The sequence below is a fragment of the Megalobrama amblycephala genome, linkage group LG9, assembly GCF_018812025.1.
Source record: "Megalobrama amblycephala isolate DHTTF-2021 linkage group LG9, ASM1881202v1, whole genome shotgun sequence".
Lineage (NCBI taxonomy): Eukaryota > Metazoa > Chordata > Actinopteri > Cypriniformes > Xenocyprididae > Megalobrama > Megalobrama amblycephala.
In genome coordinates, this window is record NC_063052.1 from 38,964,051 (window position 1) to 38,989,264 (window position 25,214).

General features: G+C 36.5%; 1 protein-coding gene across 1 annotated transcript in view; it reads left to right on the top strand.

The window, feature by feature from the left end:
• dennd3a (DENN/MADD domain containing 3a) overlaps positions 1–24,444 on the top strand; it is a 28,095-nt gene extending 3,651 nt beyond the window's left edge. Inside the window, 22 exon segments of the mRNA XM_048203141.1 lie at positions 15–130; positions 789–919; positions 1,007–1,118; positions 1,237–1,356; positions 1,689–1,907; positions 4,131–4,246; positions 4,882–5,037; positions 5,873–5,969; positions 6,044–6,147; positions 7,288–7,469; positions 7,849–8,376; positions 12,318–12,577; positions 12,662–12,832; positions 13,724–13,853; positions 14,932–15,039; positions 17,077–17,216; positions 19,344–19,490; positions 19,492–19,505; positions 19,590–19,729; positions 19,900–20,018; positions 23,053–23,190; positions 23,269–24,444. Coding sequence (XP_048059098.1) covers positions 15–130; positions 789–919; positions 1,007–1,118; positions 1,237–1,356; positions 1,689–1,907; positions 4,131–4,246; positions 4,882–5,037; positions 5,873–5,969; positions 6,044–6,147; positions 7,288–7,469; positions 7,849–8,376; positions 12,318–12,577; positions 12,662–12,832; positions 13,724–13,853; positions 14,932–15,039; positions 17,077–17,216; positions 19,344–19,490; positions 19,492–19,505; positions 19,590–19,729; positions 19,900–20,018; positions 23,053–23,190; positions 23,269–23,472 — 3,452 coding nt within the window. The 3' untranslated portion in view covers positions 23,473–24,444.
• The last annotated feature ends 770 nt before the right edge of the window (positions 24,445–25,214 follow it).

Genomic DNA, 25,214 nt, shown 5'->3' on the forward strand with positions numbered 1-25,214 from the left:
TTGTCATCGTTCAGATGGTTTGAGAATAACCAATGAGTGCAGAGAAGACTCCTATCATTTCCTGGTGTTCACGGATGTGTTCGGGACCCAGACTCATGGTGTGGTGGCTCAGTACTGCAAGCCTATCCATGTGAGGTTTCGTAAACATACTCTTATTGATAACTACTACATCAAATTTATGTGTATATAAATATATATATATTATTCAAAAGTTTAGGATCAATAAATTTTTTTTAAATGTTTTTGAAAGAAGTCTCTTCTGCTCCCCAAGGATGCATTTATTTGATCAAAAATACAGAAAAAACAGTAAAATTGTGAAATATTATTACGATTTAAAATAACTGTTTTCTATGTGGATATATTGTAAAATGTAATTTATTCTTGTGATCAAAGCTGAATTTTCAGCATCATTACTCCAGTCTTCAGTATCACATGATCCTTCAGAAATCATTGTAATATGCTGATTTGCAACTCAAGAAACATTTCTGATTATTATCAATGTTGAAAACAGTTGTGCTGCTTCATATTTTTGTGCAAACTGTGATACTTTTTTTTAAACAGCATTTATTTGAAACAGAAATCTGAAAACACATTATAAATGTCTTTACTGTCACTTTTGATCAATTCGATGCATCCTTGCTGAATAAAAGTATTAATTTTTTTTTTTTTTTTTTAATTACATACTGTATAATATAATGAAAAATATGTATTATTTATAATATTCTCATATAAAAAGTTTCAAAAATGCAGTAGCTAATTAATTTGTCATGTTTGTTGTGTTATTGTAGTTCCAACAAGATAATGCAATGCATCAAAACGCCCATCAGTCGACCAAACTCCAGCGTCTCTACACCACATACAGCATATGTGTCATCTCCAAATATCCATATTATAATGCCCTCAGAGACTGCCTGTCCTGGTAAGACCCGAATCCATATTATTATTTAGCTGTAACATGAAATGAAGTATTAGCTGTAACCGTTTCCTTTCTCTGCCATCATCATAGTTTTTTGCTCCAGCTGAAGACCTCCCGCATGACCGAGTTTGAAGAGCAAGTGAAGGAGTTTTCCGCCAAACTGGCACTGGTGCCCCTCCCGCCTCCCGGACCGTTGCATGTGGCGAGTGTCTTTATTCCCTGACCGTTCACATGAACCAGCACTATAACTTTAATTAGATTTCTGACTAGCTCTTTCAGGTCAGCTACTTTATTGTTGGTTTTTGTGGATGCGTCTCTAGGTGTTTAATCTCAGACCCCTTCGGATTGAACTTCCCTCCAGACTGGATGTGGATCGGCCCGTCTTGGACCTCGATCTTCACTTGCCGTTTCTGTGTTTCAAACCCAAACAGATCCTGCAGGTCAGTTGATTTAACATTGTTATCATCTTTAACCAAACCTAAAACTATTAATAACATTTTTTGTTAATTAAAATAAAGCTGTAATAAAATATAAATAAAACCTAAATAGTAATATATAAAAAAGGCAAAAGCACAAAATACTAATTAAACTGAAAATATAAAACATTAATAAAAGCTATAAAAGTATATCCAACATTGCAAGTCATTTTAGAAGCATTTTGGCACCAAACCAGTATAAACCGGTTTAACCTGGGTCAGGATGTGAACTCATTACTGCTGAGCATTTATTTTTCTGACAAGATGCTCATATATTCACTTTTTGTTCCTCTCAGATCATTAGCTGTATCCTGATGGAGCAGAGGGTGGTGTTTCTGTCCACCAACTGGGCCAAACTCACACTCGTCGCCGAATGTTTCATGATCTTCATTCACCCGCTGCGCTGGCAGCATCCGTTCGTACCCATCCTGTCGCGCCAAATGCTGGACTTCATCATGGCGCCCACGGCCTACCTAATGGGCTGCCACACATACCACTTCAATGAGGTTGCAGAGGTACGGACTGGCTTCATATCGTACTTGGTTTGATTGCATCGTCCCATAGACTGTAAAATAATATGGACGTAGTGTCTGTGACGTCACCCATAGAGTTCTGAACAGCAGTTTTGAAGCGAAAATGAGGCCGCTGCCATCTTAGCTGCGCGTCACCGCACGTCACTCCCGGATAACTGAAAATGGGCAAAGAGGCGGGACGTAGTAGTAGCCCATGCGACTGGTTGCTGAAACCACGCCCGCCTAGCGCGACGTTACCATGTTAGCAGGAGCTATCTATCTTACTATCTGAAATATTAATGAAGATCACAATATCATTAGAAAGTACTAAAGCTTTACTGTCAATCTACTGTGTTTTTATTTTATTTTTTCTTTTATAATATAGATGCTCCAACACCAGTAATTAATTTGTGTCGGGTGTGCAAATAACACGAAAAATCAAACGGAACTTCATACCTTTATAATGAAATAGAGATCGCGAGATGAATCCAATCCGTGGCACTTGGGTAAAATGTCCATTGCAAAACAAAAAACAGTCATTTTGTCCACGAAAGCGTTAAATCCATGAAATATTGATATATTATCCATTGTTTGCATCACATTTCTTCTGAATGACCTGCTCTCCATCATCGTTCTTCAAGAAATAATGCAATCTGAGCAGCGTTTATGTTGTAAAACTGTGTGTGATCGTATCTAACGAACAAATGAGCTCGTGTCCAAATTATAATTTTTCAAAATAGTGCAGCAGTTTTAGTTATAATATCCAAGCAGTGCTGTCAGAGTTTTATATCTTCCTGCTATTGTCATTGTAGTAAATCTCAGGAACTTTTAGCCAATGCCAAGACGATCCAACAATGTGTGTTCTGTTTATCTTCCACATGCAAGCACATGTACACAGACACACATTAGTCTCGACTATTAATGCAGCAAGCCATATTTTATAATTGTATAAAAAAAGAGAGAGAAGAAAAGCACAAACACGGCAGAGATGCCAAATTCAGCGGCTGGAATTAGCTGAGGTAACATGACGGCTCACAGACAACAGCGGCAATCTACCTGTCACTCAAGTGACCACGCCCTTAATTATGCAGAACTTTAAGGCTTAGTATAATTTAAACGGTTGAGTTATAAAAAAATTCACCCCCCTCAGAGTTGTCATGAAGGACAAAATTAGCTATACAGACCAAAACCACAATTTGAACCAGACTGTAAACATGTTTTTTTTCTGCTGTAAACTTGGCCGTTTTAACATGGGACTCAATGAGATTCTGCTCTCTTCTGCAGCCTGTCCCTAGCGGCCAGTCGATGAATCGCAGTTTAAGTCACTTCCGTATTGGCTTCACGAGAAACTGGGAGAGGTTGCCGCTTGCATCGTCCAAACTTGAGTTTGATTAAACCCCTTAGTAAATGTTTTGCTTGATATTTTATGACTTTTATGACAACTACAGGTTTTACAGGTTTTTATTTTTCTATTAAAAAAATGCATAGAAAAATGAAACCCCTTTCTTTGCCAAATTATTTGATCAGATAAATACCTTAACCAAGTTTAGTGTTTAAAAATATGAAATATTTTCCTAGTATTTTGATGGTTTGAATTTTAGTTAAAAAACTGGAGGACTGTGGGGTTTTTTTTAAAAATTTTTATTGATTATATTTTATTCTTGTCTATATTTTGTGTATGTGTTGTATCTTGTCTATGTTTTTATGTTGATGCACCACTGAGGAGAAGCACACAATTTCATTGCATAGCTTTGCAATGACAAATAAATTATTCTATTCTATTCTATTCTATTCTATTCTATTCTATTCTAATTGAACTTGTAGGGTCATTAAAAACAAATATTCTCTCAGTACATCACTTTTGGCCACTACAGTATATGAACAATTTGTTTTGTTTTTTTGAGATATAACAAAGTATGACAGTATAACACAATAAAAAATATATTTTTACTCCATAAATTATTAATTTACAAGACCTTGGGACAGTTGGGAACCCTGTTTTTTCAAAGGAAAAAAAAACTGTTGTTAAGGGGGTTAGGGTGAATTCAAGAAATATCTGCATTTTTAGTTGTTTTAGCTTTGTAATCCTTGTTTTGTCTCATTTTAAATCATTTTAAGTCATCTTCAGACCCCATTGGACATTTGATGAGCCACTGATCTAGTGCCATTATTGACGTCTGGCTCATTTCTCAGTTGATGACAGATTTCTGTGGGGTTTTTTTGCAGGAGTTGGATGATCTGGTTCTTATAGACATTGACCAAGGAACAGTGATGTGTTCAAGTTTAGGCAAGCTTGATATTCCAGATGTGCCACTGGAAGCCAGAGAGTGTTTTATATCCCGGTAAGAGATTCAAAATTACCGTTTCATTTTTCATACCATGTACAATATCGTTTGGGCTCAGTAAGGCTGAATTTATTTGATCAAAGATACAGTAAAACAGTAACATTGTGATATATTATTACAACTCAAAATAACTGATTTCTATGTGAATATATTGTAAACTGTAATTTATTCCTGTGATCAAAGCTGAATTTTCAGCATTATTACTCTAGTCTTCAGTGTCACATGATCCTCCAGAAATTCTATTAAGTAGATCTAGTGAAACCACTAGAAGCATCAAACTGAATTAGAAGAAAGTATTTTAACATCTTAACATTGAAAGCATGACACACTTCACACAGGGTGTATTCAACACAACATGGCATCCCTTATTTTTAGTTTGAGGTGATTCACTGGATTTTACGCTCACTGTTGAACATGATCCTGCTGTGTACAAAGCGTCAAACTCAAAGGAGCCCAGAGACACGATTAAGTTAATTGCTAGTAATGAACATAATTACGGCAAATAAAAGGTGTCATCCAAAACATAAGCTGCAGGGTTCAGATCGTGTGCTGTTTCTTCAGTTTGAGGTTGTTGTGTGAATGTGAGCTCTGTCATGCTGCAGTGATTAGCTGTCTTGTGTGTGTTTCTGTAGAGCCAGAGGGCTTCAGCTTCACTATGATCTAGATCTGTGTCACGCCGGCAGCCGCACGGACATCAACGAGCTGCGCGCTCACAGGAGACAGTGGCAGCACAGCGTCAACAGTGTCATCCTCAACGTCACCATGGAGCTCATCGTCAACATCTTCAGGTCTGGAGCTCAGCAGTTGTGAAGAGCTCGAATCGGATGATTTTTGTGAAATTTAAATTATATCTTTGTCAGTTTTGCACCAAAGTCTTAATTTTGCATGATCGTGTTTTACTCTTTTCTGACCCTTTATATTGTGTCCTAACCTGACGAGACACGATAGCAATAATTGAAATGAAGATGAAATAAAAAGATATAATATAATATAATATAATATAAAAAAATAAAATTAATTAAATCTTACACTTTAAGAAACTCGTACTAAACTGAGAATCAGAAATATTTAAAATAAGTTGAAGTTGAAGTACTAAAATTACTAAAACTAAAACTGAAATAAAAATAAATTTAAGCTAAATAGAAATATTTAGACTAATAAAAATGGCAAATTCTCATACCAAAATTATTAAAAAAACAAAAGTAAAATTAAAATAAAAACTGAAAATATAAAAATAAAAGCTAATTCAAAATATGAATAAATACTAAAATAGTATATAAATAATACTAAAATAACACTGATGCAACATACTGTAAATACTTCTGCATGTAAATGTTTATCTTCTAAAAAGCATGACTGCAAAAAGCAACGTTGTGCAAAAACATACAAAAAAAAAATACGGTTATGAGAATTTAATGATCATATGCAAATGACCTCAGTTATAATTGGCTAAGCCCTTCTCATTACATAATGTTGTCTAGATCAAATGTTCTTAAAACACATTTTACAAAGGTTTTCTTCTCTAACGGAAGCATCCTGCAGTTTTTCCTGCCTATATCTGAACACAGTGATGCTGTTTTATACTCTGTGATTGATCTGCTTTCTTTTTTCTGCTTTCTGTAGTGAAGTTTGTGACTTCCTGAACTATGAGCATCGTGTTTTCAACAGCGAGGAGTTCCTCCGGTCCAGAGATACGACAGATCACACCTTTTACAAAAGGGTAAATAGATGCTCATATTCAGGTCTGCACACAGCGTATTCTTCTGTACCAAACTCATGCGTGTGTGTTTGCAGGTTTTAGACACTCATATTTTCCACTCGTTTCTACGGGACCGTTTGAACAGGAAGAATGACGCATTTACTCGCATGCAGCTGAATATCCGGTCAGAGACCCGAAGGTAAATAAACGTCAACAGTAATGGATTGTTTCCATCTACCTCTCTTTCTGTGTCCAGTTTCCATTCATTAAAGGAATATTCATATGTTATTTTCATATGTATTGCTTGTTCGCCATGCCTTCAATTACCATGTCAATGCATATAAATGAAGTGTGTTTACAGTAAATAACAATCAGGAAAACAGGCCAGATGTTTTAAAAACCAGTATGCAAACTTGATTAAATTACGTGCATGAACGGTTCGTATCACTTTGTACACACGGTCGACCAATCACTACAGACTGAGCCATCTGACCAATCAGAGCAGACCAAAGGCGGGGTTTAGAGAGACCAAATCCTTGATCAAACCATTTCAGACACTGAGAAAAAAGAGATGATGCTGTAGTGTATATTATGAGAAAATGAAAGTTGATTGCACGTAAATCTATTGTGAGAGACCTTCAAAACTAAATGAAGAAAATACATTATGGGGCATTTGAAATAAATCATTGGTGACAAGAAACAGTCAAACAATTACAGGAAACGACTAAATGCCACAGGATAAGAAATGGAAAACATTCCTTCAGTCTCCAATAATGAGGATGAAGCATGAATCTGTCTCCGTGTGATTCTGTTACTGAAGGAAGGGGAAGTTAAAAACTATATTTAACACGACAGCAAATGCCAGTGTGTTTCAAAAATGCCCTGTTTGATTCTAAAGCATCAGAGAGAGCGAGTGTAACGGGCAGAAAAACGAAAGTATGATTTATCAGTATGTATTGCATGTTTGGCATTGATAAGAAGATAATCATTTTGGGTACTCCCTTCCTGGTAGCAGAACAAGGAAAAGTAACCGGGTTTAGTTTTTTAGCTGGTCATGGCACTAGAGTGCATGTAACTTTACAGGTTTGGTCAGTGTTTTTACTTTTGAAACAGTGAGGCATAGATTTCATGGTCCTGTGAGTTTACCTCCTGTGCTTCCATATGTGTATTTACTGTAAACATGTTTCCCATTCATTCATTTAATTTCTGCAGTACCAGACATTATGTTAAAAAACAACAGAATATTTCTTTAAGCTTCAGGTCATCATCTGAATTGAATGAGCTGAATTAAAATACATTTTCTCCATGAGTTCTCCATGATAACGTGTCTTTTCCTCAGGATGAAAACCACGACGGAGTCTCCACGCAGACCCACGATAGAGGAGATCAACCGCAAGAACTTCCGACCAGAGAACGGCCTGAACAGCAGGCTGGGGAAGAGTATGCCAAACCTGGCAGACTACAGATTGCTCACCATCCCGGTCCAGCGGGTGTCAATAAGGACGATGCCTTTACAGAGCGGTGAGGAAACTTTTAAGAACACATTATTCTGAAAATCACAAACAAATTAGAAACATGTTTAACCAGGGACCCCTGATGTGGTGTAAAGAATGAATATAAATAAATGAAATAAATTTTATTTTTTTAATTTTATTAATTAATTAATATTAATTTAAATAATTTTAAGTTATTCTGCAGCTCCCCTTGGTCAAAAAAAAAAAAAAATTGCATATGCTATGAGCATGTGATGTCATTAATATTTTTGTTTATTTTCTTGGAACAAAAATGTGTTTATTTGCTATATGCTTATTTCGCAAATTATTGATTTAAGAAAGAAAGTAAATATAATCAGTTTTGATTTTTTTGTAATCTGTAAATGATCTTCATTTTATGTTAACAGGTTCCTGGGGTCCCTCGAGGCCAATCAGAATCTTTAAACTCCCAGAATTCCCTCCTCCGCTGGCCTACCAGTACGTTCAGAAGTACTACTATGATCTCATTAGCCAGTTGAGCAGAGCCATCACAGCGACCCCAGATGACTCCGCCCTCCTGGCCCGTTACTATTACCTACGAGGCCTGGTGAACTCTGTTGCCGGCAGACGCGTGGACGCCCTCGGAGACTTCCAGAGCTTGTATAAGACAGACATGGACATCTTTCCTGCGGAGCTGCTTACCGCGCTGGTTGAGTCTCTGCCACCGCAGGAGAGGAAGGCGGCCGAGCATCGCCCCGAATTGAAGCGTCTGATCAGCTGGGTGAAAAAAGAAAACGAGCGGGAGCTGGCAAAACCGATGGATGGCGGGACGGTGAAGAGATTCGAACTGCCCAGGAAGCACCTGCACGTGGAGGACTTTGTGCGGCGCGTTCAGGAGTCGGGCATCGTCAAGGATTTGGGCACCATCCAGCGGCTGTTTGAGGCGCTCACTGTGGGTGGGTACAAAGCACAACCAATCAGAATTGAGCTGTCGCATGATTGGGCCAAACTGACAAGCAAACTAATTGGCTAAACAAACTTAGAGATCAAATCTGACAACCTTTCCTGCACTTGCAATCCTTCTCCAGATCACCTGCTGAAAATGTATCTGCTCCAATAAACCTGCCTCAGACACAAATGCAACATCAGATGATGGATGGATGGATGGATGGATGGACAGATAGATAGACAGATGGATGGACAGACAGGTGCATGGATGGATGGATGGACAGATAGATAGATAGATGGTTGGATAAACTGATGGACAGAGATGGATGGGTAGACAGACAGACAGGTGGATGGGTGGATGAATGGGTGGATAGATAGACGGATGGACAGAGATAGATAGATAGACAGATGGTCAGATGGATGGACAGACAGGTGCATAGATGGATGGATGGGTGGATGGATGGATGGACAGATAGATGGATGATAGATAAACTGCTGGACAGATGGATGGAAGGATGGGTTGACAGACAGACAGATGGATGGACGGATGGATGGATGGATGGATGGATGAACAGATAGATGGATAGATAAACTGATGGATGTGCACAGATAGATAGACAAATGGTCAGATGGATGGATGGACAGATGCATGGATGGATGTATAGACAGATGGATGGGTAGACAGACAGACTGATAGATAGACAGACAGATGGATGGATAGACGGATGAATGGATGGATGGATGGATAAACAGATGGATAGATAAACTGATGGACAGATAGTTGGATGGATAGATGGATGGTTAGATAAACGGATGTACAGATAGATAAATGACGGATAGACAGACAGATCGATGGATGGATGGATGGATGGATGGGTAGACCGATGGATGGGTATACGTATGGATGGATGGACGGACGGACGGATGGTTAGATAAATGTATGTACAGTTAGAGAGATATATGAATGTATGGATAGACAGACAGATGGATAGAAAGATGGATGGATGGATAGATGTATGTATGGATGTTTGGATGGATGGACAGATGGATTGCTGGATGGACGGATGGGTAGATGAACAGATGGATGGATGGACAGATGGGTGGATGGATGGATGGGTAGATGCACGGATGGACGGATGGATGGATGGACGGACGGGTGGATGGATGGATGGATGGATGGACGGAAGGGTGGATGGATGGATGGATGGATGGACGGATGGGTGGATGGGTGGATTGATGGATGGATGGGTAGATGAACAGATGGATGGATGGATGGATGGGTAGATGAACGGATGGGTGGATGGATGGATTGATGGATGGATGGGTAGATGAACAGATGGATGGATGGATGGATGGATGGATGGATGGATGGATGGATGGGTAGATGAACGGATGGATGGGTGGATGGGTGGATTGATGGATGGATGGGTAGATGAACAGATGGATGGATGGATGGATGGATGGGTAGATGAACGGATGGATGGACGGATGGGTGGATGGATGGATTGATGGATGGATGGGTAGATGAACAGATGGATGGATGGATGGATGGACGGATGGGTGGATGGATGGATTGATGGACGGATGGGTGGATGAATGGATTGATGGAAGGAAGGATGGACAGATAGACAGATAGAATATATTAAAGTAAAAATATACTAAAAATATCTGCTTCCAATATCGGCCCAATCAAACAGATCTAAATAATTGAAATATGCTAATATTGGCTGATATGGTCACTGCTGTACTGTATCGTGCGTCTCTAGAGTTTTTAGTAAAAATGGCTTTGGTTTGTCAGGTGTGGAGGCCCTTTCCAAGTCTGTATTTTACCTTGCCGTGGACGGTAAGCGTAGTGTGCTTGTGCAGTGTGCCATCTGTACTAATACTATCATGGCATGGCACTTCAGCACACATGACTCGTACGTGCATGTGCATGAATGTGTGCGTGAAGGAATGTTCTTCAGGTAGGCCATATTCAGCGCTGCATTCTCCAACCCTGTTTGTGTTTAACCTCTAGCTTTAGTCCTCTGTTCTTCACACTCAGCTGCACTCGATGCTTGAGCAGTATAACGCTGGTTAATCATTTCCTGTCTCTTAAAAGTCATGTAACGTTTACGGCTGTGTGACACATCACAGTTCTCGGACGGTGTTAGTAGATCAAGTTTGTGTTTGTCATGTGTGTCAGATACCCAAGATGCATTTCTTACTCATACGTGGCATGACTCAGCATTCTTATGTTTTAAAAAAATTGGAAAGAACGCAAGGCACTGCTCTTTAGTTGACAGTCAGGTTTAAAGGAGATATTTTTGTGTGCCGTTTATATCTCACATTACGGGGATTTACCGTGTTGATTTATTGCTTCGAGCTATAAAGTAAAGAACCATCCTTATCTCAGACGTCATGAGATCTCCAATAATTCTATCCTCATTTACTCTCCCTCATGTTCTGTATGAGGTTCCTTTTTCCATGTAATACAGAAGGAGACGTTCTGGTCTTCTGAAGTCATATTAAATAATGATTACATTTGAGTGTGCTCTTCACACAAAGCATCATATGACTTCAGAAGACCTGGAGGAGTATGTATAGTGCATGAGTCATGTGACTAATTTTATGCATTTGGTGTATGCTTTGGTCCCATTTCACAAAGTTTGTATTTGTGCATTTGTGTTCCATGGAAAAAATCAAGTCATACAGGTTTGGAACAAGTTAAGAGTGAATAATGACGAAAGAATCCTCAGTTTTGGGTGAACTGTCCCTTTAAAACTTCATTCCCCTGCCATTATAGTAAGTGTTTTGGTTTTGATTAGAGCACGGATGTTCCAACTAGGGTCGGAAAGGGAGTGTCAGGAGATCCGTGGAAAAGTTTAAGGGAAAATGGTATAACAATGTAAAAATGAATAAACAAAAAAAAAATTAGGATTAAATTAAGTAAATGAAAAAAAGTTAAAAAAAAAAATATATATATATATATAATAAAAATATTTTAAAATAAATGGTAATAAAACCATATTTAAATAATTAAATACATACATGGAATGTCAATTGGTTCATTGAAATGTTTGGAGAAATAAATAAATAAATAATTAGACAATAGATTAAAATAATAAATAAATAAATAATACATTATAAATAAATAAATAAAGGGAGTGTTTGGTGGTCTGTGGAAAAGTTTAGAGAAAACCAGTGTAAAAATGTAAAAATAAATTAAAAATAAATTTAAAAAATAAATAAATAATTTTGAAAGATTAAAATAATTAACTAAATAAATAGAAAATATAAATATAATAATAAAAAATAATAAATTAATGAAAAAATACTTTAAAATAAATAAAAATACAAATATATTAAAATAAATGTATAGTAATAAAACCATATTTAAATAATTAAATAAAGGGAGTGTCAGATGATCCATTGAAAAATTTGGAGAAAAACTGAATAAATAAATAAATAAACTAATAATAATAAAAAATAAGGTTAAATTAATTAATTAAATAAATAGAAAATAGATTAAAATAATAAAAAAATAATAATAAATTGGATATAAATAATATTTAAATAAATAAAGGGAGTGTTAGGGGGTCTGTGGAAAAGTTGAGAGAAAACCAGTATAAAAAATGTAAAAAATAAATAAATCTATAATCAAAACCTTATTCAAATGAATGAAAAAATAATTAATACATCTAACAGTACATTACTATAGTGAGTAGAGGGAAAAAACTTGATAATGTAATAGAAACTAAATATTTTCTAAATAATATTTAACATATTTATAATATACAATTTTCACAGTATAAATTGGGTCTTTACACAATATACAAAGACTTTATATTTTTTTAGGGTGGGGGCCCACGCACTCTAATGATCATATTGGGTGTCAGTGGCATCTAAAAGATTGAAAAGCCTTGTTCTAGAATAAAACGCTGGTGTTTCCGATATCTCCTCCACACAGGTCAGCAGAAGCAGGTGGATCCAGAGACCTTCCGCTTCTTCTACAGCTTCTGGAAGGAGACTGAAGCGGCGGCTCAGGACGTGGACTTACCGGCCGTCGTGCTGGAGCACCTGGAGACCGACGAATGTGTCTACAAGCTCTCGTCATCCGTCAAGACCAGCCACGGCGTGGGCAAGATCGCCATGACCCAGCGCAGGCTCTTCCTGCTGACGGAGGGCCGGCCGGGATATGTCGAAATCACCAAGTTCAGAGATATTGAGGTGAGGATCACTTACATCTACCCAAGCACCCATGTTTAACCGTTTCCTCACGTAACCTTGAAATATGTTATTCTTCTCATCCAGGATGTGAAGATATCTTCTGCTCCTTTCCTTCTGCTGAGGATCCCGTCTCTAAAGATCAAAACAGCCTTAAGGAAGGAGTCATTCGAGGCTAATCTGAAGTCGGAGTGTGACCTTTGGCACCTGATGATCAAAGAGATGTGGGCCGGGAGGAAGATGGCGGACGATCATAAGGTTTGATGATTGCATCGTTTTTTTCTTTTTGCCAAAATAATTTTCAAGCTCAGGACCCCTTTGACATAAAATATAAATTTGACATAAAAGTTCCCCCTGAGATTTGAAATTAATATATCAATAATTTAACAACAACGTTCACAGTTCTCTGATGTCAGATGGTCATGCAGGTAAACAAATAAAATACTTCTTCTTTTTAGTATGTTTTATTTCAATTTGTTTTATTTTTAAATTATTTACTTACAGTTATTTAAATTACTTACTTTAGTACAGTGTTGCATGATTTGGTCAAAGAAATTATAGGCCTGTTGTGATTATTTGATGGTGATGATGAAAAAAATAGTTATATTTAAAAAAAAACTGAATTTCATAAGAATATTAATAATTTTATTTTACAATACTAATCACTGTCTTAAATTCTTCACTTTCAAACATTAAAACCTTTGAGCTTTTATTTTGCCTGAAAACTACAGGGAGACCTTTACGTAAGTGTTTAGTTGACAACAAATTTATAAACTCTTATAAATCTGAAACTGCTGAAAACGTCCACCTAAATGTTCCCAAATGCAAGCTATATGCGACATGCAAAGATGGAGTTCTTCAGGAGTAACATTATCTGCAAACCGAATCTCTCTGAGACACTGAAAACACTGAATACAGTGTAAAATAACACAGTCCCACACAATTTTGTAGCTCTGAGTAGATACCAGACTGAATGCAGGTTTCAATGTTAGGCGTCAGAGTTCAGTGCAGAAGTGTTGGTTTTGGTTTTGGTTTCGGCTGGAGCTGTTCTCACTTTCTCAAATTGCTCTTCCTCAGAGTCTCTTGGCCTGAGGGTCAGGAGTGTCTGTCCTGATCGTGTGAATGTGTGCTGTGATATCTCTGCTACAGGACCCTCAGTTCATGGAGCAGGCCTTGACAAACGTCCTGCTGATGGACGCCGTGGTCGGGAGCCTGCAGTCACAGAAAGCCATCTACGCTGCTACCAAACTGGCCTACTTTGACAAGATGAAGCTTGAGGGTGTGTATCGCCCAATCAGTCTGTTATTTGTCACTATATGTTAGTCTGAAGTAGAGCTGGGTGCTTAATTGAATTTTATTTTCAGTTACGATTATGAACAAAATAATCAAGATAAAAGTATTTTTAGTAGTTTTCAATAGATTATGGAAGTGCACTTAACATAAGTTGATCTTATTCATTGTTATCTAATTTATTTTTGTTTATTATTTTTTTATATTTATTTAAATATAAATATAGTTATACACGGCTGTTCAAAAGGTTGGGCTCTGTAAGGTTTTTTAATGTCTTTTCTGCTCACCAAGGCTGCATTTATTTGATTAAAAATACAGTAAAAACAGAAATATTGTGAAATATTATTACATTTTAAAATAGCCATTTTCTGTGTAAATATAGTAAAATGTAATTTATTCCTGTGATCAAAGCTGAATTTTCAGCATCATTACTCTAGTCTTCAGTGTCACATGATCCTTCAGAAGTCATTCTAATATGATGATTTGCTGCTCAAGAAACATTTCTGATTATTATCAATGTTGAAAACAGTTGTGCTGCTTCATATATCTGTGGAAACTGTGGTACATTTTCCATTCAGGCTTCTTTTATAAATATAGAAATTTCAAAAGAACAGCATTTATTTGAAACAGAAATATTTTGTTACATTATAAGTGTCTTTACCTTCACTTTTAATCAGTTTAAAGCATCCTTACTGAATAAAAGTATTACAAAAATCTTACAGACCGCCCCAAACCGTAGTGTTAGTGCATTTTAAAATTTTATTTATTTGTTTTTGAATTATGTTGAAAGAGAATCCACTGTTAATTCAAGTTCAAAAGTCAATGACTTTGTAATTATAATCTTGATCATGTTTATGATTTCTTCCATTAATGAGCAGCCCTGTAATCTAAAACCAGTAAGTTGTAAAAACTGCAGTGTGTGTGTCACCTACAGTGTGTGTTACATCTGATAAATAGCCATTTTAGTATTTAGTGACTGTATGTAGTCCTAAATTGTAAGTCTCTTTGGTTAAATGATTAAATGTAAATATAAACTTAGTGACTATATGTCTCTGGGTTTGTTATAGTACCCATGATGGTACCCAAAACTACATCTGAGACCCTGAAACACAAGATAAACCCATCTCTGGACCAGACGTCTCCTCAAGCGGTGGACGTCCTGCTGTACACGCCTGGTGAGTCTGCTAAACATCAGAATAAAGAAAGTCATGTGGCTTGTGCACAGTGTTTATTTTTAACTCCAAGACAAAGAGCAAACATATTTTGGTTTCATCAAAAATGGATTTTACTTTTCGAGTGTCTCACAGATAAACCGGTTTGACCTGGTAATTCCACAAGCGCCTCACTGGAGTTTGCAGATTCATGTTATGTTACTGCTCCTGCGTTCATGGAGAAGAACAGGTTTCCAAATCAGTTGTGCGGAAACTGCTTTGGGCAGAGTTCATGCGCAGTTATTTCCTCCGCCTTTCCAGTGTGTGATTATGACAAATTTCCATGACTCATTACATTAATGTCATTAAGATTTCCTCAGATTGACTTACTGTAAATCACGACAAACCTTTGCTCTCGAGTGACTCTTCGTTCAAGGATCTGAAGCCTTGCAGCGCTTCATTCTTTACTGTTTGTTAAAGGTGTAAAACCAACTAAACAAACATGAGTCCAGGTCAGGTGACAGGGTTGTTTACATGCATTCAAAACCACAAGAGATCAGAGAAAGCTGCTCTTATGTCACAATCATCTTTTGCTACTTCAAATTAGACCAATCCTAGTATTCACACTTTTTAGAAGCATCTGAAGACACATGGTTTTGCTTTAGATGAAAATATTTTAAGTACACTTTTATTCTTGTTTTGTTTTCTCATTTTTTTTTACAGTTGCATTTGAAATAATTTTATTATTATGTACTTTTGTTGTTATTATCAGATCAAGAATAAAATACATTTTTATATTTTCTGGATTATGCAAAGCAAAACTTGCCACCACAATTCTAAGGTGTTGTGAGTCATTCCTAGGGTGTTCTAGGTGGATGCAAAGGCAGTATTTCCAAGTTTGATTTGTTGGATTTCCCACAAGAGCACTGATATCAGGACTCATCATATACTTCTGATAAGAAGCAGAATACTTCGGTCCTTCTGTCGCGTATCATAAAAACACTGTCCAACTCCTGATTGTAATAGCAAAAATCACATGTTTTCTTTCCATGAGGAGTGACAAACTGTAAAAGATCTCATAAAACCTGCCGAGAACATTTACAGGTCACATTCCACCACAAAAGCAAGGAAAACAAATAAGACGTTTTGCATAAAGGGAGCTTTTAGGAGCATTCAGATTTTTTGCTTTGTGACAGTTAAACAGATTTCCTCCTTAAGGTTAGGGTTAAGTTGTCTTTACTGTAATAAAAAAAAAAAAAAAAAACTGATTTAAACGGGAAAAAACGTTGTCGGGGGAAAATTGTGGTTGGTAGACATGCAAATAGTGCCACAATGTCAAAAAAAACAGTACTGATCCTAAAAATAAGCTTTATTTTCAGTCCCACTTTATATTAAGTGGCCTTAACTACTATGTACTTACATCAAAAAATAAGTACAATGTACTTATTGGGTTCATATTGAATTGCAAAACACTTTTGCTGATATTGAGGTGGATACGGGTAAGGTTAGGGAACGCTTTGGTGGTATGGGTAGGTTTAAGGGTAGAGGTAAGGGTTAAGGGATGGGTCAACAGTGTAATTATCAATGTAATTACAGAAATTAATTACAGATGTAATTACATGCAGGTGTTTTTAAAATATAAGTACAATGTAAAAACATGTATGTACACAATAAGTGCATTGTATCAAATGATTAATTAAAATGTAAGTACATAGTAGTTAAGGCCACTTAATATAAAGTGGGTCCTTATTTTCTTTATGCTAAATATGTTCTATTCTATTTCTGTTTAATATTATTAATTTGATCTTACTTTATTTTAATTTGGATTTTGATTGAATATGACTTAGATGTGTTTTTGTAAGATCCACATGGTACTGCAACATTTAGAAACATTGAGCACAGATGTGTATGTACTCCTCTGTGTATGCAGAAACACCCATAATGCCCTGTGAGTTCTGTTGTAACACAGCAGGAGGGATTTTACTAGTGCTCGGTTATGAAAGCCAGATTCTCGTCCTGTAATTACTTCCAGCATGCTGAAGTGTGTGTCGGTGTTTGTAGGTCAGCTGGGTGTGTCGGAGCTGGACGGCGGCGGGAACCCAAAGCTCTGGTGTGCACTGAGTGATGGGAAGGTGCTGGTGTTCGACGCGGCCAGCTGGTCCATGCAGCAGAACTCTGTTCAAGTGGGAACGTCCCGTCTGGTGAGGAACTTTAGATAGATTAAATGACCTTTATGGATGATGTATGAAATGCCTTGCCATTACTCCATTGCCCGTTATCATGTCCATATCAGCCTTTAGACATTGATTGTGTGTCTCAAATTTTTGAGTGTGTGTGTGTGTGTGTATATATATATATATATATATTAGTCACTTTTTAACACTTTTTATAGCATATATTTATGTATTTATATAAATATGATACATATATACACATTTTTTTTTTTGAGCATCTGTGTAGTTATTTATTTACTTTAAATATATTATGTCACAATGGAGATCAAAGCAAATGTACAGCAGTAGGTAAGTTTGCCACACAGTCTCTCCCAGTTATATAACGCTTAAGTCTGCATCTGGACATGTTGTGGCTTTTTTTTTTTTTTTTTTTTGCAGACACAGTGCATATTTACAGTTATGGTTATGTATAATATCATACAAATCTGTACAAATAACAAGAAACAAGATAGGCACATATACATGGAGAGACACACGTTACACAGACACAATGACAAAAAGAGGATGGGGGGGTAAAGATGCTGGTAATAATGGAAAAGAGAGAAGTTGGGAGGAGAAAAATAAATAAACAACGCATAACATAAAAAAAAATAAATAAGAATAAATAAATAAATAAGATTTTAAAGGAAAAGAATTTTTTTTAAAAAAAGGAGGGGAGAAAAATAGATACGTACAGAATAATAATAATACATTCTAATAGTTTCTAAATAATGGAGATGTGTTAATAACTTTAAATACTTTATCTGTGGCTTATTGGGTATGTAGGTCAGGGACCCCCTCTACCACCACCACCCACTAGCCAAACTTAAGAAAGGAAAGAAAGAATAAAAAACAACAACACTCCCTTCCTTGGATTGTCAACACGTCCATGCCCCGTTCAACCCCTGTCTAATTCTCCTTCTTTTACAAATGTATATGTTCAGTTCGTTTTCCCTGCTCTTGTGTGAGGTGCATTAAAATAAAATATATATATACATTTAACCCTGCATTATATAAATAAATAAATAAGCAAGCAAGAAAGCAGACTGGGAGTGAAGTAGGAGAGAGAGAGAGAGAGAGAGAGAGAGAGAGAGAGAGAGAGAGAGAGGGGAAAGGGATCGGGAAATGACCGCAAGCCAGATCGCCAGAAACACAGTGCTATCAGCGCTGACATCTTAAATTATATTTTTAGGAGTGGAAATTTAGCTAGCTATAATTAGCTAATTCAGCAAATGCTAATTGGTTACATAATGATTTGATAACCTTAGCAGAGCATAGCAATTGCTGAAAGTGTACGGCAATACAGAACATTTATGAAATATCCCATGCTCCACTCATCACTATGATGGTAACCCCCCCAAAAAACCCACATAACAGAAACTCTTCTAAATTGGGATAGCAAAGCATTAAGCACCACTAAATCCCCAACTTAACATTAATCTTGCACAAAAAAATTTAACACTTAATTTTAGCATGTATTCTCCCTTTCGAGTGTCATGGGCAAAGCATGCTTGGAAATAGAAATCCCAGCCCAGTTTCAGTTAAACTTAAGTTTGTCTAAATTAAAAGAAACAAGTTCATAAAACTCAAAACAATGAACAATTCAGATTACTTATAATGTATCAATTTCGTGAACTCAAAAGAACAAGAAAGTTCTAAATACTCATAAAAGTTAATCTAATTTGTTTCATTTGAGTTTGCCCTACTCAAACCAATTAATTATTTTGAGCGTTAGAGTTTACAATGTTTGATGTTATATGTATATGATATATTTATTTATGTATGTAATTATTTCTCTCTCTCTCTCTCTCTCTAATAAATAAATAAATAAATATATATATATATATATATATATATATATATATATATATATATATATATATATATATATATATATATATATAAAAATATTATTAGAAATTTATTTAAACTGTCTCTTGCACATATTGGATCACATGCATTATACTCCAGGCTATGTCTACCGTCTACAACATATATTTTTTTGCATTTTATTTGATTCCATCACATTATTGTGATTCTGCTCTTCATAGCTCTCATAGTAGTGCTCCCCCTGCTGTTTACTGTATTAACACACACTTCTTTCACTCCTGTCAGAATTGCATGCTGGCAGTGAACCAGCAGCAGCTGTGGATCGGCTCAAAGGACTCGTTCATTTACATCATAAACCCGCGGAGCGTGTCGTGCAATAAACAACTGACGGAGCATCGCTGTGAGGTCACCGGACTCACCCTGGAGGAGAGAGTTCGACAAATTCAGGTAACGTAGACAAAGAAGGACAGTCATTAACCAACATCAATGCTAATTCAATTAGATTTTTTTTTTACCTGATGTCCGTTCCAGTCATACGGTGGCGTACTCGTGCAGTGAAGATGGCTGCGTGATCGTGTGGGACGTGTCCTCGCTGCAGGTCAGACGACACTTCAGAGTCTCCTGTGACAGACTGCAGTCCATCCAGATCCAGAACGGCATGCTGTGGTGCTGTAAGTCTACCTCACCTATTATTATATTATAAGAACATTTTTTGGTAGTGAAATATTGTCGAAACAGTTTAAAAGTTTATATTTCAATAACAAATTGGAGTAGAAACAATTATATCATTAAAATGTTGATGTAAAAATGTTGCATTACAAACTTTTTTTGTGTGTTAAAGGTGGCCGTGATTGTGTGTTGGAATTGCGCAGGAACGGCACGGTGCATCGTAAGATGTCTCTTCCAGATCACCTGCTGAGTTCGCCGAGGGGTTTCAGCAGTTTCCTGCTTTTTAATGAGGTAAAAATCACTGGTTTGACAATTCCCCCGCGGCTAGACTCTGTTCCAGCTCGATTCAGAATGAGGCTGTGAGCTCGTCCGGCTCTCTGTGTCCATCCAGCTGGGCTTCAGGACTCATTAGGTTAATGGATCACACGTGTGAGGTCATTTACGAGCTCTTTTAATGGGTCTCTCGGCCTCTCTGAGGAGCTGTGATGGGACAAGCTTTGATGATTTCCAGGAAATGGTGTTTTGAGTGGTTGCTAGGTGGTATCTAATAGAATGATATTGGAAACATCACAAGCATAGATAAATAAAATTACATGCATAGATAAATACAATAGAACAAAGATACAAATGAAATAAACAGTGCAAGTCTAACAGTATTCAGGTAAAAAATTTGAATAATCAAATTTAAAATAACACTGCATAGTCTTTACTGTATAAATTAAATAAATTAAATTATTTTCTCTTTGTATTTTGTTGTTTGATTACATTAATGACATTAAAGGTCCCGTTCTTCGTGATCCCATGTTTCAAACTTTAGTTAGTGTGTAATGTTGTTGTTAGAGTATAAATAAAATCTGTAAAATTTTAAAGCTCAAAGTTCAATGCCAAGCGAGATATTTTATTTAACAGAAGTCGCCTACATCGAACGGCCAGTTTGGACTACATCCCTCTACTTCCTTCTTTAATGACGTCACTAAAACAGTTTTTTGACTAACCTCCGCCCACAGGAATACACAAGAGTTGCGTTTGTAGAGTGTGTTTGTCGCCATGTCGTCGAAACGCTGTTACTTTCATCCCGCAGTCCAATCACCGGGTCTGATTCCGGCTCAAATTGATAGGGTAAAATTAAAGACATGTTTACAATAACACTGAGCGCGTGCATCTCCACGTTATGGAAAGAGGCGTGACCTTTCGGGGCAAGGTACGCTAAACTGCTGTCGAATCACAACACAGGAACCGCTGGCACAATCAGAACTCGTTACGTATTTCTGAAGGAGGGACTTCATAGAACAAGGAAGTCATCAGCCCGTTTTTATGACAGTGGAAACAGCGGTATACAGATAAGTAAATTATGTGAAAAATACTGTGTTTTTTTACACGCGAAACATGAACACATGTTATATTGCACACTATAAACACAATCAAAGCTTCAAAAAAACCACGAAAAATGGGACCTTTAATAACATTAATGACACAGACCGCAGTAGGTTTACTAGGCTGCTGTCACTTTAAGACTGAATGCACAGATCCAGTATAAACATATGCATGCATTTTCTTTCTCAGTTGTTTATGTTCACATAAGCCATAAGCAACTGTGTTTACGAAGATACTCGTCGAGTAAGGCATTTTGACATAATTTTGCAAATATGTGTCCATGTAAGCTCAAAAAGACGTGGAATTCAGAATTTAGTGTTTGTGCACAGAAAACAGCATGTGAGTACCAAATTGAGTTCTCTTCCATGTCTTCTTACACTCAGATGGTTTAAAATCAACTACGATCCCTATACTTGACATCACACATGTTGTGATGTGACTATCATGGATGCGCACACATTGCATTCGATGCTAAAATGATATATCGTGCAGCCCTAGTGCCTAAGTAAATGAAAGTCTGTGATATTTCACCAGACAGTGAACATTTATGGCAATTTCTCCCTCATGAAATAAGTATTATGAATGATTAATAGAGTGCTGCAGGGATGAAACTTATCTTTTTAGCTTTTTCGGTTCCATCGTCAATGTTTTTTTTGAATGGGTTTGGGGTTAAATGCCTGAAATAAGCTTTTATATGTCTTGAAAAAGGCATTTGCTAACAAATGTCTCGCTGGGACTACAGAGGCTGTCAGGGACATTAAACATCATCACACTGAACAGGAAAAAAATCATCTACTCACCACAAGTCTCTTTCACATCCTCATTGTGTTTCTAATCACACTCTTGTAAACTATTCTAACTCAAACTTCCAGGGAAAATGTTTTTAAATAAAGACTGAAATAGTTGTTGCATGTATCTGAAAGTCATGTGACTGGTGTAGTTTGTTTATAGCCTGAGTTTAGCTTACTTCTGGTAATTGTATTTAAGTTTCAAAATTCTTTTGTGAAAATTAACACGATGAACAAAATTGTGTTAGTCACAGAGCTTAATTTTTTTTTAAATAATCAAAAAGCCAAGAAAAATCCTGTTGGGTTTTTGTCAAGGGAACCAAAGTGATGTTAAAGGGATAGTTTACCCAAAAATGAAAATTATAACATGATTTTAATCACCCTCAAGCCATCTAAGACATATGACTATCTTCTTTCAGATGAATGCAATCGGAGTTATATTAAAAAATATCCTGGCTCTTCCATGCTTTATAATGGGAGTGAATGGGGAATGAGATTTTGAAGCCCAAAAAAATGCATCCATCCATCATAAAAGTAATCCATACGGCTCTAGGGGGTTAATAAAGGCCTTCCAAAGTGAAGCGATGCGTTTTTGTTGGAAAATATCCATATTTGAAACTATAATAACTAGCTTCTGGTAAACGGCCTTACGCATTGAGTTATAAGTTAATTCTTGTTTTAGACTTCTAATTTGTGACCGGTGTTTTGTTTTGCTCTATCCTTTGAGCTTCCGCGTACATCAATACGTCATTCATCACATCAAAAGTCACTCTTTCACCACAACTGTCTGCTGGAAGCTAGTTATTATAGTTTATAAAGTTTTAAATATGGATATTTTTCTTACAAAAACCCATCGCTTCACTTCAGAAGGCCTTTATTAACCCCCTGGAGTCGTATGGATTACTTTTATGATGGATGGATGCACTTTTTTGGGCTTCAAAATCTGGAATTATGCTTGGAATTATTATTTATATTTATTAACCATTGTTTTTTAAGATTGTGTTTGTCTATATACACCTAGGATGGCTTGAGGGTGAATAAATCATGGGATAATTTTCATTTTTGGATGAACTATCCCTTTAACTTCTAAAATACATCATCACTGCAGCGCTCTGTATGAAAATTGGAGTATTATTGAGTTTGTAATGGGAATATACTTGCAGTCGGAGCAGCTGTGGGCCGGTTTCGCGGAAGCAGGTGAGCTGTGTGTGTGGCACTGCAAAGAACTGAACAAACCCTTCATCAGAATCCAGCTCAAAGACTGCGCCGGTGTCGTCTGCATGATCAAAGTCAAGAATCAGGTGAGGCACGCCACACATCTATCCGTCTTATCGAGTTTTATCAAGTAAAAGCTTAATAATGGCATTAAAATCTCTCAGATCTGGGTGGGTTGTCACGGCCGCAGCGCTGCAGGAAAAGCCCGCGGGAAGATCTACGTGGTGAACACGGACCGTTACACGGTGGAGAAGGAGCTGGTCGCACACGCCGACAGCGTTCAGACTCTGTGCTCGGCTGAAGATCGCTACGTGCTCAGCGGAGCCGCGCAGGACGATGGCAAAATCGGCATCTGGAAAGTTGAGTAGAATCCAGCAGGAATGTATGATCCATAGATCCTTAAGATATGAACATTTATTGAGCAGAATGCAAAAATAAGAGGAAAAATGCATTTTGGAGTAGTTGCATGCATAAATGCACCATGTTAAATGAAGAGCAAAACACTGCCTGATGAGAAATGTGCTGTATTACTAAACAGTGGATATTTTTGGCTAAAACATTGCGATTAATACTCAAAGTCATATTGAGTGTTAATTTGCTTACATGAATATAAAGTCTCAATATTGAAGGGAAAGACACTACTTTTATAATGAATTCCTCAGTGTTATATCAATATTTATGTACCTCATTCATGTCTGAATTTAATTTATGATGGAGGATTTCCTCTGCTCTGAAAGTCCAAAAACAGCAAACTAAGGGAGATAAAATGTGCCAGTGTAAATGTTTATTAGTGCACATACACATGGGCAGAGAAAGAGAGGCTTGTTTAAGATGTTTTAACTGTATTACAGGCCATTTGCTTCACTCAGTAAAATATTAGCACTCTTTGAAATACATAAAGTGAATTTGTAAAGGGATAATTTTATAATTTTTTTTAATAATGAACAACTGGTTGCATTTTAGACATGTGAAAATGCACTTTACCAACACTAGTTATCTTATTTACCAATAATTGTTTAGGATTTGTTCATTTTAAACGTTTTGAGTAAAAGAAGAACAAGCGTGAATATTCAAAGCCATAGAACATAATGGAGTTACTGTGTTATTATGCATATATTTCATATGAAGAACTTTTGTACATATTTTGTGGTATATTGTATCTGTATTTAACTATACAAAATCCATTTTTAATGGCCATAATGGTTTTATATTGAAGCATTTTACTTATGCATTTGTTCATAAATGTAATTTTTAAGACTGGGGTTTAGTTTATCATTTTAGATTAGACTTTTGTATTTATTGTACATAGTCATTATAAAATTAATTAAACTTGAACTTTACTTTTTTGTGGATCCATTGAGTCAGAAACCTCCCCATTGTGAAGCACTAGAGGGCAGCAGAGTCAATCTCTTTACAGTTTCTTGTCGTTCATGATGCTTCATTCTCTCATTCTGTTCAGGATTGAATACTAGTACATGAATTGCTGTTGCCTACTATTACAAAAAAAAAAAAATCCTGCTAATTCTGCCTACAATTTAAAAACAATATATGTGAAACAGTATGCAATGACTAACTTTCAATAGTATGCCACAGTTGTCACATGACCTGAACACAATGCATGTTTACTTAAGAAAGTGGAGAACTGCTGTTAATATATTTATCAGAAATGAAACATATGATTATTGTGCATTTTTAATTTAGTTTTGTGCACTTTTAACAGTGTGATCAAATAGTGATGCAAAAAAAAAAATCTAAGAATCTTTATTTTTTTGGAAAATGAAGCTGGTCATCCAAAAAAATAGCATACTGTGAACAGTATACATACTAGTAAGAGCATTATGATAGTTTGCTATACTGAAAATAGTCTTTATATATCATGTTATAATGTCTAATAGCATTTTATATTATATCCAGATGTTTTTAGTTGCACAGATATATGTGAAAACAAGAAAAGATTCAGTTTGGCGTCTTGACTCTTTTTTTCATCAAGCTAGAGTGTTATTTTCCCATGTTCTCATCCCAGGAGACAAACGACACATTTTGCTTCATTGAGTGTAAAGTCCATCTGTAGAGTGGAGATTACGGTTTCTAATCATAATCTCCAGAGATC